At 45.4% G+C, this 19,859-nt stretch overlaps 1 protein-coding gene across 1 annotated transcript in view; it reads left to right on the forward strand.

Moving 5' to 3' along the window:
* Window positions 1-19,859, forward strand: part of LOC142313024 (uncharacterized) — a 327,494-nt gene that overhangs the window by 76,601 nt on the left and 231,034 nt on the right. Inside the window, 4 exon segments of the mRNA XM_075352011.1 lie at window positions 17,486-17,719; window positions 17,801-17,924; window positions 18,008-18,105; window positions 18,303-18,393. Of these exon segments, the coding sequence (XP_075208126.1) occupies window positions 17,486-17,719; window positions 17,801-17,924; window positions 18,008-18,105; window positions 18,303-18,393 (547 nt within the window).

Here is a 19,859-nt window from a genome sequence, read left to right on the forward strand (position 1 = left end):
AAGTTACCTCGTCACACCCCATGATTGGCCCATTTAAATTTCTCCATAGACCCTATAGCTTCCCTTGTGAGACACTTGCAGGCGCTGTCACTACAGGTGGCAGAATTTAAAAGGGGCGGTTCAGCAACAGGTTCAGTCTTATACCTCGGCACAGTCCGGGTTGGTTGCTGGATCACCTGAACCTAAACTGCCTCTTCCGGAGCAGTTAGCTAGGAATTGAAGCGGGTTTGTCTCCTTCTGGGAGGCATGTAAATTGAATTTTCGCCTGCGTCCTCTTACTTCTGGGAGGGAGGCACAGCACGTTGGTATTGTGGTCTCACTTCTGAGTGGTGACCCACAATTTTGTGCAGTTTCTTTGTCTCCTTATTCCCCTGTGTTTGAGTCTATGGACATTTTTTTTTTGTGCTTGGTCTTTCTAGGACGATCCTGATAAGGTGTCACCGGCCAAGTCTAAAGGTCCAGTCACACTAAGCAACTTACCAGCGATCCCAACAACGATAGGGATCGCTGGTAAGTTGCTAGGAGGTTGCTGGTGAGATGTCACACTGCGACGCTCCAGCGATCCCACCAGCAACCTGACCTGGCAGGGATCGCTGGAGCGTGGCTACACGAGTTGCTGGTGAGCTCACCAGCAACCAGTGACCAGCCCCCAGTCTCCTAGTTACAGCACACATCAGGTTAATTAACCCGATGTGTGCTGCAGCTAAATGTGCACAGAGCAGGGAGCAGCGCACAATGCTTAGCGCTGGCTCCTTGCTCTCCTAGTTACAGCACACATCGGGTTAATTACCTGATGTGTGCTGCAGCTACATGTGCACAGAGCAGGAGCCGGCACTGACAGTGAGAGCGGAGGAGGCTGGTATCAAAGGTAAATATCGGGTAACCAAGGACAGGGCTTCTTGGTTACCCGATGTTTACATTGGTTACCAGCCTCAGCAGAAGCCGGCTCCTGCTGCCTGCACATTTAGTTGTTGCTGTCTCGCTGTCACACACAGCGATCTGTGCTTCACAGCGGGACAGCAACAACTAAAAAATGGCCCAGGACATTCAGCAACAACCAACGACCTCACAGCAGGGGCCGGGTTGTTGCTGGATGTCACACACAGCAACATCGCTAGCAACGTCACAAAAGTTGTTCGTTACCAGCGATGTTGCTAGCGATGTTGCTTAGTGTGACGGGGCCTTTAGATCCATTCAGTTCAACAGGGAAATCAGCTGGCTGAGGATTACTGCACTGAATTCTAGCATTGTTCAATGGACACACAGTGGAACCACCCTGCTCTCAAGAACCAGTTTTTCAGGGTATTTTCGAGAGGGTAAAAAATACCTTTGTGATGTATGAGACTCCACCCTCTCTGGAGTGTGCCATGGCTCTGGTAATCCGTATAGATCGAAGATTCCGTCAGAGGTCTCATAATACCAAGTCTATCTTTGAGGGGGGAGCAGCACCTGTTTCACCTCCTGAGCCTTGTCCGAGCCCATGCAGCTCGGTGGAATGTCTCAGGTGAGGAGAAAGTCCCATACTCCTAAAAGGGGAAGTGTATGCTTTTTCTGCAGTAAAAAAGGAATTTTTTTTAGAGCTTGCTCCAGGATCTATGTATCTCCTCCACCATGGTATCTCAGTGTCTTTTAACTGCCAAGGTAAAAATAGGGGGTCAAGAGGGCTCAATTAAGGTGTTTCTTGATAGTGGTCCTGGGGACAACATAATTGATGAACAGTTTGCTTGCTCCTCTGGGTTAAGGGTTGATGAGTTAGCTCGTCCTATACGGATTTTTGCCAATGACTCGTCGCCTCTCCCCCAAGGGGTCTTCAAGGAGGGTGTACAGGGATTGAAACTACGTATTGGGGTACTCCATTCTGAGCATATTACTTGCCAGGTGCTCAAGGCCTTCCTGCATATATTGTGTTAGGATTTCCTTGGTTCACATTACACAACCCAGTAGTTGATTGGAAGAGCCGGTACATTGTTCAGTGGAGCTTTTACTGTAAGAAACACTGTCTGGAGACCTGTCACGACCATAATCTCTATTATCCCTGAGCCTTTTTCAGAGTTTAGTAATGTGTTCTCTGAAAAGTTGTTAGGAGTTGCCACCGCACAGACCTTATGTCTGCACCATAAGGTTGAAGCTAGGGGCTAAGTTGCCCAAGTGCAGGATGTATAATCTCACCAGTTTTGAGAGACAAGCTCTCAAGGAGTACATAACCGACAGTTTGGTCAATGGTTACATTCGGCCGTCTTCATCTCCGGTAGCGGCGGGATTTTTCTTTGTAAAAAACAAAGTTGGTGGACTACGTTTGGATTTCTGGGAGCTTACCCAGATTACGGTTCCTATGCCACTGATTACGGACCTATTTAACCATATTTCCGGTGTCAAATGGTTTTCCAAACTCAACCTCAAGAGGGCCTATAATCTGATTCTGGTCTGACACGAGGATGAGTGGAAAATGGCATTTAATACACTTGAGGGTCACTTTGAAAATCTGGTAATGCCTTTGGTTTAACTAATTCACTTGCAGAATTTCAATACTTTGTAAAATTATCTATTTGCTCACCTGTTGGGGAAATTTGTTATTGTATACCTAGATGATGTCCTCATTTATTCTCTAGATCTCATGTCACATATGGAACATGTTAAATAGGTTTTGCAGATACTCAGGGCAAACAAGTTGTATGCTAAGTTAGAGAATTCAGGAACTGTCATTTCTGGGTTGCAATTTTTTCGCCTCTGGTTTTAGGATGAATCCCTCCAAGCTGCAGGCTATTCTAAAATGAGACCGTCCTGTGAATCTTAAGGCGCTGCAATGGTTCTTGGGTTTTACTATTAGAGGTTTCTAAAATAAATGTTCTGCCACAGCTGACTGACATGTCGAACAAAGGTACAAACGTTTCTAACTGGTCTGAGAGGGCTTTACACGCATTTGACTGTCTGAAAAAATGCACCTGTACTTATACAGCCCGATGTGTCACTTTTCTTTACTGTGGAGGTTGACGCTTCTGAGGTAGGGGCTGTTTTGTATAAGTCGGTTGGTGAACTTCACCATGTGCCCTCTCTAAGAAGCTATCGCCAACTGAACGTTATTATGAGATTGTAATAGGGAATTACTCTGCAACAAATTGGCATTTAAGGAATAGCGACACTTTTTGAAGGATTGGCCTGGGCTCATATACAGTATTCTGGAATGCTGTATATAAGAGCCTATTGGTGGTGGCCACAGCTTATAAGGGACAAACCTGGTGACAGGTTCCTTTTAAAAACAGAGATGAATGGCATGGCCTGAATGGCATGCTGCTGGATTTGTTGCAGTGAACTTGCTACGTTACCCGGTTGGAACACTTATGGACATTTGGCGGGAGCCACCCGGATAGGTTATTATGCAGTTGATGACTGTTCAGGCATTTAACCTGTTATATGCCCTTTGTGTTATGTTTAGCCCCACTTCCCTCTGTTTGAGAGGAATGTCCTGGTTTATTGCACTTATGTTTATGTGTTGTCTGACCTTTTTGTTCTATGCACCTGTTTGGTCTATAGGGAATTGCTGTAGATGGGTCTGGAGATGCCCGCCTGCTGCCCCCTGCTGTTTCATATGTACACTCACCCCTATGGTGAAAGAGGTTAATATAGTGGCCTGGAATGTGTGAGGATTGGGTGAAGCCACTAAAAGATGTGCAGTCTTTCTGTTCCTACAGCAGCTTAAGCCGGCAATAATATTTCTATCAGAAACGCACTTGGTGAAAGAGTGAATTCACCTGCTGCACAAAAAATGCATAGCCCATGAGTACCATTCTGTATATTCCACGCATTCCAGGGGGGTGAGTGTCCTAGTGCACAGGACGGTGCAGTTTGAATGCCTTAAATCCTCTGTGGACCAGGAGGGTAGATATGTGTGTCTTTACTGTGTCCTTCATAATGTGCGATCTATTCTGTTGCAATTTATATCTCACTGCCATACACAAGTGAACCATTGAAACGTATTTTTAATTTCTTGCTTCCCTTCCTGAGGTCCCCACCCTATTAATAGGAGAATACAACACCTACCTGCACCTGTGACGCCCCTGGACTAGTCAGGTCGTCACAGGGTACTGCAACCTCTTTATTCCTTATTGAAGGACTCAACCCCTCTTGGTTCTGGGTTTCCAACCTATAGTACTGCCTCCATCAGCATACAAAATCCCAATCACACTTTGCACCACATCCTGTCAGACACACTAGTGGGCTGCTAAGCTGGAATAGGGCCGCCCACCTAGGGGTCAGGCAGACTGGTGGGAGGGAGGAGAGGAAAGGAGTCGGCTCCAGGTGAGCAAAGGAAGAGGAAGCAGGAGAACAGAGTAGCCTTCAAGCAGTGAGGAGCTAAGGGAAGCGTGTGGCTCCCGGGGAGTAAAAGGTTGGGTTGCGGACGGTGGTCTGGACCCGGTCGTGGGATATTGGGACTGGGTGCTTGTACCTAGTCTTGGAGGACGGTCAGCAGCTCGAGTTCAATAGCCGGTCCGGGACCGAAAGCATGGCGGGGTACTGGACCCTAGGTCGGGGAATAGCTTCAAGCAACCCGGCAATTAACCTGTGGAGGATAGTGACTTTATGGACTGTCCCCATGAAGCTCAGAGATCAGAGGCACTAGCGCAACGAGGGGGATAGGGATTTCCAACACATGCAGCAAACCGGAAATCACAAGCACGAGCCCTTGAGAGCAAAGCTCCTCTACCAATAGTAGGGAGCAGGGCCCAGAGAGCTTTATGCCTACGGGCCAACTGAACACTTCTAAATTTGTGCACGCAGGCAGGCTCCGAACCATCAGGCAGTACTGTAGGGGACGGATATCCGGATGAGCTCCCCCAAGAGGGCAGCGGCACCCAGAGACTTGGTGTACCTTGTTGTCAGAGTCTGCTTTTCATCACCAACGCTGTCTGAGTGAGTACATGGTTATCCCCTGCTACCACCTAAACCTGCACTCCACCTCCATCTAGAGTCCCAGGGCCTTCCCTACCCATGGAGGGAAACGTCATCTGGCTGCCCCACTCCATCTTCCCCGGGTATTCCCATCGGCAGCGGCAGTACTTCCCTTACCGCGAACCACGGGTGGCTTATCCCCTGTAAATACCCCCTTTTCATTTGAGTGGCCGCAAGCCCCCGGATCCGGAGACCCTCGAGCCACAGCAGACCCCCGGATCTGAGAGGTTCAACCACTGCAGGGGCGGCACACAACCATATTGGGATATGCTACATACCGGAAATATCTCGGAGGGGGTGGCGGCTACTTCCTTTGCTAGACTGATAGAAGAGATGGGGTATTTAGATATCTGGCGTATTAGAAACCCACAGGTCCGGCAGTTCTCATGTTACTCCAGCTCTCATCACTCACTGTCCCGGATTGACTTGGCCATTGGCAATGCTCAGCTACTGCCTTATGTAGCCTCAGTCGCATACCTGGCCAGGGGAGTGTCGGACCACTCTCCACTGCAATTCCGTCTCAGGCTTGGGGATCCGGACCAGCTAGCGGGGGTACCATGGTGGCTTAACTCTTTCTGGATAAAACTGATAGGGGGGCACTCTGACTGAGACTATATGGGAATATTTCATGACAAATGACGGTATGGCGTCTAAACATATAGTATGGGATGTGATGAAGGCGTATGTTCGTGGGATATATATTAGAGTGATTTGCAACCGAAAGGCAAAATCAATGGAGTGCACTAAACATCTGATGGGTGCCTTGGAAGACGCAAAACAGCACCTTATAGGTAACACTAATGATGACACCAGGCGGATCCTTGAGAGGACGCAGGGGGCTCTGAGAGACTATATGACTTCCCTGGCCACTAACAAGCGCTTTTTTCTTAAGCAATGATACTTTATGGAGGGGGAAAGTGTGGGACATCTATTGTCTACAATCGCCAGGGCACAGGAGAGGTTGGCCTATATTGCCGCACTGAAACTTGACACTGGAGAGGAGATGAGGGATAGCGGGGGGATTGTGGAGGTCATGCGACAGTATTATACCAAGTTATATTTCTAAATTCATAAATCACATTATAGGGATGCAGAACATCAGGACTTTCTGGAGTAGATTACTCTCCCCAGCTTGTCTGACAGTGTGAGAGAATCCCTGAATAGAGATATAGACCTGGAGGAGTTAGAGAAGGAGGGAAGTTATTATTGTCCTGATTCTGAAACCCGGGAAAGACCCAACCACGCCTGACTCCTACCGCCCCAACTCGGTGCTCACATTAGATATTAAATTAGTCACCAAAATACTAGCCAACAGATTATCCCAGGTCATCACGTCAGTGATCCACGAGGATCAGACTGGATTCATCCGTAATAAATCCACTTCTACTAATTTGTGACGTTTATTCCTGAGAATGCAGCTAAGTTCTGAGGAGAGAAACAAAGAGAGGGCAGTTCTGTCATTAGATGCAGCCAAGGCCTTTGATAGTATTGGATGTAATTTCTTATGGGTAGTTTTGGAGAAATTGGGACTGGGTTTAAGGTTTATAGGCTGGGTTAAATTGTTGCATGCCTCTTCGTGGGCCAATATTCAAGTTAATGGCTGTACCGCACTGTTCTTTAGTCTGGCCATGAACACTAGACAGGGCTGTTCTCTCTCTCTATTATTGTTTGCAGTGGCAAATGAACCATTGGCGGCTATTCTTTGTGCCTCCATCGGCGTAAAAGGGTTTGATATCGGCGGTCTAGAGCAAAAGGTTTCTCTCTATGCCAGTATTTCCCAAACTCCAGTCCTCATGGCTCCCAACAGGTCATGTTTTCAGGATTTCCTTAGCATTGAACAGGTGATGGAATTATTCTCAAAGCATCACCTGTGCAATATTAAGGAAATCCTGAAAATATGACCTGTTGGGGTCCGTGAGGACCGGAGTTTGGGAAACACTGTTCTACGCGGTACGTGGATGATCTATTGCTGTGTCTCAGGGAAGTGGGGACATCAGTGAGCCCAGCAATTAATATTATTAAAGAATTTGGTAGACGCTCTGGGCTCCTAATAAACTGGATAAGTCAGCTCTCCTCCCTATTGATCCACTTGCATCTAATTTAGCTACACTTGGATTACCAATTACGATGGTGAATAAGTTTATATACCTGGGGATAGTGGTTAGTGCCCGATCGTGCAATTACTATGCTCAAAATCTGGAGCTGCTGCTGGCTCAGTTTAGGAATAAAATACATGCCTGGTGTCAACTCTCACTGTCCCTTATTGGCCGTACTAATGTACTAAAAATGGTGCTGCTGCTGAAACTTCTGTACCTTCTCCACAACACCCTGATTTGGATCCAGTGGAAATTTTTACGTAAAATCAGCACTATGTTTCAGGAACTGTTGTGGAAAAAGCAACAGGCCAGAATCCGCCTTGTGACCCTGCAGAAATCGAAGGAGGAGGGGGGTCTGGCAGTCCCCAACCCATGGGTTTATTATGTCGCAGCACAGATGCGCCACTTTAGGGGGTGGTGAACAGCTGAGGCATATGACACTGGGGACAAATTGGTGAGAGGCCTTGCAAAATAGGGACACCCAGTGGCATTTTTGGATGCAGGATACTCTCCCAGAGGAGGACTGTTATATCCAACATTGGCACTGCTGTACAAGGTGTGGGATAGAGGGAAGGAGTTGCTGGGAATATCAGGAGCAATGGAGTACTGGCCTTTATGGCATAATCATGGACTCATAGAGCTGCAGAAACTCCCGGGTTGGAGAATGTGGGTAAGTAGGGGTGTGCATTGTGTGTCTCAGATTCTTGAAAATAACATACTTAAAAGTTTTGACCAGTTTCAAGCTGAGTTTGGGATACTGCATAGTTCCTTTTACCAATACCTGCAACTCCAGCACGCCTATGAGACACAGACACAAAATATGGACATTAATATAGAGCGGAATCACACTCTTACTTACTTGTTGACATCTGACCGCTCGTACGGTATTATTTCCAGGCTATATACAGTGATGCTATCCAGATACCTCAACAAATTCCCTTTGCAAGCTAGAGGAAGGTGGGAGAGGGAGTGAGGGCCTATGATGGAGGAACAATGGGTTGAAGTCCTGTCTCAGCCCCCAAGCCTTGCTGTTTCTGAAGGCCAATGACTGTTGCAGCTATTCTTGTTGCTTAGAGTGTATAAGACACCTAGTTTATTGCATAAGATGGGGATCCGGACGGATGATTTTTGTCCTAGGTGCTAGCAGGAGAATGCTAATCTGATGCATATGATGTGGTCCTGTGGGAATATTAAAGACTAATGGAGGGCAGTATTAGAGCTGACCGGGATGTCTTTAGTACACAGTACGTCTACAGCCAAGGGGGGGTGGACTTGAGTTTGCCGGTAATGATCAGTATTACGCGTCTCTTGTACCAAGCCAGGAAACTGTTGGCTTACCACTGGCTGGACCCGGCTCCTCTGGCCATCGGGGAACTTAGGAAGAAAGTTAACACTATACTTCATCTGGAGAAGGGAAAAACGCATTAAAGAAGTTCTATAAGATCTGGGGGGCGTGGTTGGATAGCCCAGGCCTTTTCTCTTTTGCATTACTGCAGGACAGTGCAGGGGACCAGGTCCTTCTTCTCGTAACCAGTTGATAAATTTATTGGAATGGGGTGAAATGCGTATTGCTGGAACACATATGGTCACTAAAGATATTGGATAATTTATATTATGGGTAGTATATTGGAAAAATATTTATTTTGTGATTTATACTGATGTGGGGCATGGACTACATGTTTATGGTTTATTATGTAACTTGTGTGTTGTTTTTGTTACTAAGGTTTTTCCCCTTTCTGTGATGCTTTTGTGGGGAAACAAATTCTTATATGTGTTGTGTAATTTTGCTAATAAATAAAAATGAACCTGATTTAAAAGGAAAAAAACCAGAGATGAATTAAAATTAATCTATATTCCAATCATCACAGAATATTACAAATCAGCCCCATTGAACATATTCCAGAAGTGACAAACAATAGAATCCAAACTCTGAATCACAAGGAAATATACTGGATCTCAAAGCTGAATATATTACAACTTAGTGAACTAAATCAGAACACAGACGTGTTAAATTTTTTAGGGTTTTCTTATGTGTTTCTTTGTTCCATTAATTAATTATTTGCACTTTCTAGGATTTCATAGTGGTTAGTTAATATACAGTAGTTTTATATTTGTTTTATCATGAAGAAAGAAAGAATGTTTTATCTACATGGTTTTATACTTTTTACACATCTACTACTGCATATCTTTTTTAAACCCTCCCCCCTTGGCGATTTTCCGTTTTTCCCTCCCCTTTTTTCAAGAGCCACAACTTTACTATTTTTATGTCAATACAGCCATATGAGGGCTTGTTTTTTGCGGGAAGAATTTTACTTTTGAACGACACCATTCATTCTGCTCCATATTGTACTGGAAAATGAGAAAAAAATTCCAAGTACAATGAAATTGCAAAAAAAAAGTGCAATTGCAGAATTGTTTTTTTTTGTATTTACAGTGTTTGTGATTCACCAGGTCAGTATGAGGTCATAGATACCAAACATGTATAGAGGTTTTCTAAGTGGTGAAAAAAAATTCTGAATTTTTCTTTTTTTTTTTTTTAAAAAGTATTGCTCTTTTGTCACCATTTTCCGAGACCCGTAGCGTTCTTATATTTCAGGATCTGGGGTTCAGTGCTGGCTTATTTTTTGCATCTTGAGCTGGCGTTTTTAAATCTACCATTTTTGCACAGATGTGATGTTTTGATCACCTGTTATTGCATTTTATTTCAATGTTGAGGCAACTAAAACCACTTAATTTTGGAGTTTGAAATTTCTTTCTTGCTACGCTAGATACCGATCAGGTTAATTTATTTTATATTTTGTTGGATCGGGCATTTCTAAACTCAGCGATACCAAATATGTGTATTTTTATTATTATTGTGTTGTTCTTGATGGGGCAAAAGATTGATTTGAATTTTTTTTAAAGCTTTTTTTATGACATTTTTTATTGATTTTACTAGTCCCCCTAGGGGACTTTATGCCTGTACTATCTGATTGCCTCTGCTGTTCAGAGCGATATTTCAGCAGAAATGCTGCTTTCCTGTGAGCGCTGTGCTCTGCCGGCTTTCACAGGAAACAAGTCATGGCACGGACAGGGGTCATCATCTGATCACAAGCTGTCATGTCAACTCATTGGTGCCCCGTGATCATGATACAAAATATCTGCTAAAGCAATCCAGGAGTTTATTAAAGCTAAGAAGGGGAATATTCTTTAATGGCCGAGTCATCACCTGATCTCAACCCAATACTGTAGAGCCGCATTTCACTTGCTACAGACTAAGGGCTCATGCGCACGGTGCGTATTTACATGCATTTACGCTGCGTGTTGCACTGCAGCGTAAATGCATGTGTCCTGCATCCCCTGCAAAATCTATGTAGATTGTGCATAATCCATGCTCACATTGCTTTTTTGAACGCAGCGATTTGGGTGCTAAAATTTTGACCCAAATCCGTGCGCTTTGAATGCAGCTCCCAGTCTGTCTATGGTGGGGGCAGCAGCCAGAGCGCATGAAATCGTCTTTTTTCTACAAAAAAAACGCATCCATTATGCAGTGTTTCTGCAGCGATTTGAAGCGAACATGTGCTGTCAAATCGCTGCAGAATATTCAGCAGGTACGTGCGGATGAGCCCTAAACGTTAGACAGAAAGGCCCAGAAGCAAACAGCAGCTGAAAACTGCTGCAGTAAAGGCCTTGAGAGCATTAACAAGGAGGAATCACAGCGTCTGGTGATGTCCATGAGCTGAAGACTTTAGGCCGTCATTGCCAACAAAGGGTTTCCAACCAAGTATTAGAAATTAACATTTTATTTCCAAATATTTAATTTGTCCAATTACTTTTGAGCCCCTGAAATGAAGTGATGGAGTTTATAAAATGCTTTAGTTCCTCACATTTTCTTGCAATCATTTTGTTCAACCCACGGAATTAAAGCTGAAAGTCTGAACTTCACCTGCATCTGAATTGTTCAAAATCCATTGTGGTAATGTACAGAAGAAAAATGTGAGAAATGTTGTCTCTGTCCAAATATATATGGACCTAACTGTACTCAGCAACATCCTTACAAGCACTCCAGGTGGCACAGGAACCAGGATGCCCAGCCAACACAGAGTCATGCACTTCGTTAATAAATTCAGTATGAAGTGAGGATGGCAAAAACAGTTTGCAAGGTGGCAAGCCCTCCGATGCACTAAGCTGAGCCTCCCCAATGCGCTGTCTGAGTTCAATCCCCAGAGCATCCACCACCACCCATTCACTAAGAATTTTGACTGGATTTTTGTCCCTCAACTCTAGAACAAACCTACGTGATAAAGCATCAGGCTTAACATTCTTAGTACCAGGGAGATACGTCACAGAGAAGTCATACCGAGCTGAAAGAAGTGCCCACCTTTCCTGTCTAGAATTCATGTATTATTAGCTTTAACATATAGTAAATTTTTAAGATTAGTAAAAACCATTACTTTATGCGTAACCCCCTTCAATCAATACCTCCATTCAGAGCTGGCATCAGCACCTGGTGCACCAAATCAGGTGCCTTAGCCCCTGAACACATGGAGGGAACCACTCACCTGGCAGGAGCGGTGACCTGGCAGGTGGCAGATTCCCAGGGACCGCAGTACTCGATATGACAGATGCATTTTGCTTGCTGCCAGGCTTTTAAACCTGCACTTCCACTGCAACCACACACATGCAGCATTCACTGCTGACTGCTATGTGCACGTTCATGGTAGGATGGAGTTCATCTGTGTGTGGTGTTCGCGCATGATGCTCTCCTGTCCCATAGATAGAGAGGAAGGACATCGCCAGTATCCCCCACTGTTGTATGTGCTCCCAGTAATGTGTGCCTCCCCCAGTGCTGTATGCCCCTCAAGTAATGTGTATGCACCTAGTGATGTGTATGCCCCCCAGTAATGTGTATACCAGCAGTAATATCTATGCCCCTCAGTGCTGTCTATGCCCCCCACTTGCCTTAGTGCTGTCTATGCCCCCAGTGATCTCTATGCCTCCCAGTGATGTCTATGCCCCCAGTCTCGCTTGTTATGTATTTGCTCCAGCCCCTCCTGTGATGTATATATTGTAGCCCCCATGTCTCCTGTGATGTATATACAACAGTCCTAGTGTGTACTGTTCGGCCTTGTCTGCTAGCAGTGACGCTTCTGGGCCAGCACACAAACAGAATTAAAAGCACAGTGCAGGTCTGGCAGTGTCACTGCTAGCAGACACGGCCACACAGTGCACTATGCGTTGCCATATATGTTAAGGGACAACAATCAAGCAGTATGCCCCTGCACAGCCACATGCCCGAGAGGATCTGGGTGAGACACAAGCAGGGGAGGTGAGCGAGGCTTGTTGCTGGCTTCCCCATATTAAAAATATCTCAAAAGCGCCACTCACATCAGTGGTATTTTGCCGCAAAGCCGTCACAACTGCGTTTCAGTTCCATTCATTTCCAATGGAATCACGGCAAGATGCGGTTGCATGCATCATACACAACCGCATGTGATCGCATCTTGCTGCGATTGCATTTGAAAACAATGGAACTGAAACGCAGTTGTGACGGATCCGACTTTGCAGAAAAATACCTCTGATGTGAGAGCCGCTTAATGTGTCTGCATGTATGATGTCTATATCTATGTACAGCGACAAGCAAAAGGGTAACTATGTGTTCAACGTTTGAATTTTAGGCTCCATATCTCACCATCCACCATAGCTTTAAGCGTGAGATGACCTTCATTTTATAACCAATCATCTTGGCTATCTCATACATAAATTTGACTTGCAGCTATTTAGCATATGATTAGTAATGCAGATTCTTGTCATGTCATTCATTGTTACTGTTTTATTACTAGAAAAATCAAAATTTTTATTTTTATTATTTGGTTAGTATTTTGTAAATTTCCTTTGGCTTTCATCACTGCCTGAATCGTTCAGGGCTCTCCATTAGATTCAAGCAAGTCTTGATCGAAATCTGATCCCAGGTCTCTTCTACACGTTCCCAATATTGGTGTATACTGGTTGGCTCACTTGGGGATGTATACAGCTTTTTCTTCAACTCTATTCACAAGTGTTGGATTGGGTTGACTTCTGGCCACTGTGGGGGCCAATCCAATACTAGCAGGAGGTGGGTGTGGACATCTATGTGGGAGCTCCTGGGACTTCCAGAGCCAGCAAGACTAGTCTCAGGTGAATGCCCGATTTCCTGCCTCCTTTTCTCCTAGAGAGGAGGCAGGTTCCCTGGGAAGACTCCTATGGAGCCTCCGTCTCCTGCTCCGCCCCTGTGGGGGGCAGGGAGGAGAAAGCTGCGTCGGTAAAGGAGCCAAAGAGGTCCACCAGGACAAGGAAGACTACAAACGTCCGTCGCAAGGTAAGGGGTTAATTTATGCCCCGGGAACATCATGGAAGACCAGTAGTGTGCAGCTGGAAACGTGTTGGGTAGTCATGGATTCCCATGAAAAGGTGGACACCTTCACGAGTGTTGTCCACATGTTCAAGGAGTATGATTGGACCTGGGAGAAGATCTGATTATATCTGCATATTGATATCCTTATGTATATAGCACATCCTCATTACACAAATACACTACAGTTCAAAAGTTTGGGGTCACGCAGACAATTTTGTCTTTTCCATGAAAAATCATACTTTCATTTATCAAATGAGTTGCACAATGAATAGAAAGTAGAGCCCAAACATTGACTAGGTTAGAAATAATGATTTTTACTTGTTATAATAATTGTCTCCTTCAAACTTTGCTTTCGTCAAAGAGTGCTCCTTTGCAGCAATTACAGCTTTGCAGACCTTTGGCATTCTAGCTTTTAATTTGCTGAGGTAATCTGGAGATATTTCAACCCATGCTTCCAGAAACCCCTCCCACTAGTTGGATTGGCTTGATGGGCACTTTTTGCGCACCATACGGTCAAGCTGCTCCCACAACAGCTCTATAGGGTTGAGATCTGGTGACTGAGCTGGCCACTCCATTAGGGCTCTTTTCCACTCGCGATTTCCTGGTGCGAGTGCAATCCGATAAAAAATCAGATTGCTCTCGCACCAGTGTTAATCAATGAGACAGTTTCCTCTGTCCTGTTTTTTCTCCACAAGAATCGGGCTTTCGGTGCAATCGCAGCATGCTGTGTTTTGCACCGAATCTCAGCTCACGTGTGTAAAATCGCACTGCGCTCGCATGTTATGCGACTGCAGTGCAGTGCACGCAGAGACAGACAGTGGAGGAGATGGGAGAAAGTGCTCCCTCCCTCTTCTCCGTAGCTGTGATGAGATGTGATGTGATCTCAAGATCACATCACAGTCGCATGACCCTCGGCTGACACCTGCAGCAGAGGGTCATTTAGCATATCGCTTGTGCTGCTCTCGCATCGGAAGCGGTACACAAGTGGAATAGAGCCCTTCCAGATAGAATACCAGCTGCCTGCTTCTTCCCTAAATAGTTCATGCATAATTTGGAGGTGTATTTGGGTCATTGTCCTGTTGTAGGATGAAATTGGCTCCAATCAAGCGCTGTCCAACAGGGTATGGCATGGTGTTGCAAAATGAAGTGATAGCCTTCCTTATTTAAAATCCCATTTACTTTGTACAAATCTCCCACTTTACCAGAACCAAAGCAACCGCAGACCATCACATTACCTCCACCATGCTTGACAGATGGCATCAGGTACTTTTCCAGCATCTTTTCAGTAGTTCTACTTCTCATAAATGTTCTTCTGTGTGATTCAAACTTCGCTTCATCTGTCCATAACACTTTTTTCTAATCTTCCTCTGTCCAATGTCTGTGTTCTTTTGCCCATATTAATCTTTTCCTTTTATTAGCCAGTTTCAGATATGGCTTTTTCTTTGCTATTCTGCCCTGAAGGCCAGCATCCCGGAGTCGCTTTTTCACTGTAGACGTTGACACTGGCGTTTTGTGGGTACTATTTAAAGAAGCTGCCAGTTGAGGACCTGTGAGGCGTCGATTTCACAAACTAGAAACTCTGTTGTACTTGTCTTGTTGCTCAGTTGTGCAGCGTGGCCTCCCGCTTCTTTTTACTCTGGTTAGAGCCTCTTTGTGCTCTCTTCTGAAGGGAGTAGTACACACCGTTGTAGGAAATCGTCAGTTTCTTGGCAATTTCTTGCATGGAATATCCATCATTTCTAAGAACAAGAATAGACTGTTGAATTTAACATGAAAGTTCTCTTTTTTCTGGCCATTTTGAGAGTTTAATGGAACCAAGAAATGTAATGCTCAAAGCAAGGTCAGTTTTATAGCTTCTCTTATCAGCAAAACTGTTTTCAAGGGATTTCTAAACATCCATTAGCCTTCTAACACAGTTAGCAAATACAATGTACCATGAGAACACTGGAGTGGTGGTTGTTGGAAATGGGCCTCTATACACCTATGTAGATATTGCATTCAAAACCAGACGTTTGAAACTAGAAGTCATTTACTACAATAACAATGTATAGAGTGTATTTCTTTTTAATTTAATGTTGGCTTCATTGAAAAAAATGTGCTTTTATTCAAAAATAAGGAAGTATCTAAGTGACCCTAAACTTTTGAACTGTAGTGTATATAGCACCTAATACTCTTCAAACCAATAAGTATTCAGGTTGGAGTAGAACAATATGCAGAAAAATGATGCTATGGTCAAAATACTGACTTACCTAATAATTGTGCACACCATGTATAAAGTTTCGCTTTTCTAAGTGGATTAGTGGGAGCCGTGCGTGTAGGACGTGTACAGAGCGACATCTGATCTGGCAGTGATTATTCTCCATACTGTACCTCAGATTTCTGGTGTTTTCCTCCTCCGCATCCTACATATCTCCTGGTTTATCCTCCCTCTTTGGTTCAGAAGACCCAGAGATGTTTCTGCCCCATATTTACTTCAGGGCGACTCTCAGGTCTGGTTTACAGTAGATGTCAGTTATAATAATCAGGTTCAGTCCTATCAGTAGCTCACATTGTGGACAGTGGAGGAGCTGCCGGCTATTACATGTACTGTGTGGACGGCCCCTGGCATTGGGAAAATTAGGTCACATCTCCGGGGTTTTCACTGTCCCGATACCTCAGGGGCTTTGTTACTGCAACATGATGAATTGGAAGTATATCCACAAAATCCGTTTCTAACTGCCTCTACCTCCCTTCAGCTAGGTTCACATTTCCGTTGTTTTGCATCAGTCACATGCGTTGCTTGACGCATGTGACTGATGCGTTGTACAACGGATGACAAAGAACAGAATTCATTGTTGGACTCCGTTGTGTGCGGGGGTGGAGTGCGAGGTGGGTGGAGCTGAGCGGGACCGTGGAGCTGAGGACGTCAGTGCCGCGATTTGCATGGCTGGGGACAGGTGTGTGTGTGTGTATATATGCGGAGTGCGGGAGGGGGCGGAGCCGAGCGGGAAAGTGTCGGGCTCCCTGCACACGTAGCCAGGGTAAATATCGGGTAAAAACTAAGTAAAGCACTTTGCTTGGTTACCCGATATTTACCTTGGTTAGCGCTGGCTCCTTGCACACGTAACCAGGGTAAATATCGGGTACCTAGGCAAAGCGCATTGCTTGGTAACCCGATGTGTATCCTGGTTACGTGTGCAGGGAGCCAGAGAGAGCATGCGCAGCGAAATCCTACGGATTGCACTGCTCAAAAAAACGTTACAAGCTGCGTTCCTTCTGCCCCGCGGTCAGTCGTTCCACAACTGATCAGTCAGGCGGAGGATGCAACGCAGCATCATCAGTCACAATCCGACGCTCATACAAGTTTATGGGAACAACGGAATCCGCCAAACGGATTCCTTGGTTTACCAGAGCAGCGGATTGTGACTGATACAATTTAACGGAAGTGTGAACCTAGGCTTCCCTGTCCATCCATCAGAGCACAGCCCCCGGACAAGCTCCGCTCCGCACATGTCGTACAAAAGTGGCTCTGCTTTGCATACCTTGTACACGCGGCTCTGCTTCGCACACATCATACACACACGGCTCTGCTCCGTATACGTCGTACACACACACACACACACACGGCTCCGCTCCATCCACACTGTAAACCCCTCCTGACCCCACACATAAACTTCCCCTCATCCAGCACCATGACACCCAGCACAGCAGAGTCCTGCATACACTGAGGAGCTGATCATGTGACCCTGACTCCTCCCCTCCATGTGACATCATCACAGGTCCTGGAAGCACAGAGCAGCCATATATCTAGTGTGCGGCTCTGCAGGAGGAGGTGTGTGGAGATTCCCCATTACTGGGCTCAGGCTCCATACACATTAGATGCTGGGGGAGAACAATCGCTCTATAGAAGAGAATTCTCCTGATTGCCCCGTGAAGGATGGATATGGACAGGGACAAGATGGCGGAGAGGATATTACACCTCACCCTAGAGATCCTCTTCCGGCTTACTGGAGAGGTGAGAGATTCTGATGACGTCACTTTACACCATTCTTATCTATGGGAATAACAGATGGACAGAACTGGAGAGGTGAGGACTCTGGAAATGTCTGGAGTGAGATTTCTTACTGTGTCTCTCCATAACCAGGATTACACAGTAGTGAAGAAGACCTCTAGTGAGCGCTGTCAGGCCCCTGTGTCTGAGGGATGGGGAAGACCCCTGAGCCCAATCACGGGGCCTCCACCTCACCCCCCGATACATGAGGACACCAATGACCAGAAGATCCTAGAACTCGCCTACAAGATGATTGAGCTGCTGACTGGAGAGGTGAGACTGCTGGGAATGCTGGGACATTATACAGTAACGCTATGAAGGGATCGGGGGTGACGGTATCATTGTATGTGTCAGGTTCCTATAAGGTGTCAGGACGTCACCGTCTATTTCTCCATGGAGGAGTGGGAGTATTTAGAAGGACACAAAGATCTGTACGAGGACGTCATGATGGAGTTTCCCCAGCCCCTCACATCACCAGGTAATAGACAGGACTAAATACACACGGCCTATAATTATCTGTATGTAAGGAATGAATTCAGTCCCTGTATGTGTCTCCTCCAGGTCTATCCAGTAAGAGGACAACACCAGAGAGATGTCCCCGTCCTCTTCTCCCACAGGACTGTAAACAAGAAGACCCCGATGTTCCTCAGGATCATCAGGTAGATGGAGAGAAGGAGCCATGAAATCTCCCTATGATGTGTAGACGGCTGTGAAGGTCTTGTGCTCAGTCTTGTTTTATCCTCCAGTATTATATGATTTATACTTGTGTAATGAGAGCGGTGGAGATGGCAGGATTAGAGCTGATCATAGATGGGACTTCTCCATCTGTCTGTGACTTTTACAATATTTGTTTCAGGGTGAAGATCTGCCCCATATTAATACTACAGAGACATATGTGAGGGGTGATGAGCGGAGTAAAGAGGAGATTCCTACAGATAAACGCCCAGGTGAGTAGTGACCACTAAATGCAGAGAAGTCACAGATTTGGTTAATGGTTCTTTGGAGTTTTAGGTATCTAGGGTTGTTCTGCCTTCGTCCACGTGTGAGCTGTGTGGACTCCGGCATACAGCTAACCTTCATCCACTGTTTTAATAAACAGACTGTGTTGCCTTTAAGTCTTTATTTATTAAATGATGATGGATAGGTGGATGATCATAAGAAATGGATGATTAATTGGTAAAAACTATAACAAAAGATACAAATCCAAATCAGTACAGGCATATCACAAATAACAGAATGACATACATAGTAGTACTGGTATTTACAGAATCTGCATAACATAGAGAGCAATGCATATGACTGAATACAACATTTACACTGCTGATGCTGCCCTACACCTGCTCTGCATGTATCACGGCCTATGTAATCTGAGTAGCGCCACTGTTACTTCACAGTGCCTACATAACAACTGTACACATATTCTAACATAAATATGTAGTTTAGTACAATGATAACTACCGGGATCCACTAGTCAGGAGGAACGATTGAAGAAAAGGAACTGGAGCCAGCTATAGCACCTCTGAATCCTATGGAGGCACCAAGACATCTGCGTCTCCAACTCATGAAGGGAAGGGAAAAGGGGCAATCCAAGGAAGTATCTTTTCCTTAAAGCAACAGGCTCCAACCCACAGAAATACTGTGGAGATGTATGAGGAAAACACTTAAAACATAAGAAAGCCAACAGTGACCTCTTGTGGGCAACAAACGATATTACCCTTATCCTATTTAATGAATGGAAGACAGAACACTCCCCGCTTGGCGTTAACCAATGCCACTATTGGACTCCTGAGGGGATAACAACAACACAAGTTCAGTGACTGGTCTGGTGAACAGTTTGTTCTCTCCGAGCTTGCTCACCCTGACCTCTACCTTGCGTACTCTCCCGTCCTTGCTGGGAAAGGGTTTGGTGACCAGGCCGAGTGGCCACTCATTTCGGTGTGATTGACTGTCCTTTACAAGTACCACATCGCCAAGTCTGATGTTTGGATGGTCTTTCTGCCATTTTGTTCTGGTTTGCAGAGTGGAGAGATATTGTTTCCTCCATCTGTCCCAAAAGGCATTGGACACGTTTTGTACTTGCCTCCATTGTCTTCTGTATAGGTCTTTCTCGGTGAATTCTCCAGGTGGAGCTCCTGGGACACAGGTTTTCTGTGTAAGTAACATGGCAGGAGTAAGAACTGTTGAGTCTCCAGAAAGAGCTGTCAATGGCCTTGCATTCATGATAGCTGTAACTTCGGCCAAGAACGTAGTCAAGCTTTCGTGGGTAAGTCTGGTGTTTGCTTGCAAGAGGATAGAATCTAGAATTTTGCGTGCAATTCCTATCATTCTTTCCCAGGTGCCTCCCATGTGCGAAGAGTGTGGCGGGTTGAAGGTCCAGGTGCATCCTTGCTCACCTAGGTACCTCTCTACATTT

This window comes from Anomaloglossus baeobatrachus, chromosome 5, assembly GCF_048569485.1.
Source record: "Anomaloglossus baeobatrachus isolate aAnoBae1 chromosome 5, aAnoBae1.hap1, whole genome shotgun sequence".
Lineage (NCBI taxonomy): Eukaryota > Metazoa > Chordata > Amphibia > Anura > Aromobatidae > Anomaloglossus > Anomaloglossus baeobatrachus.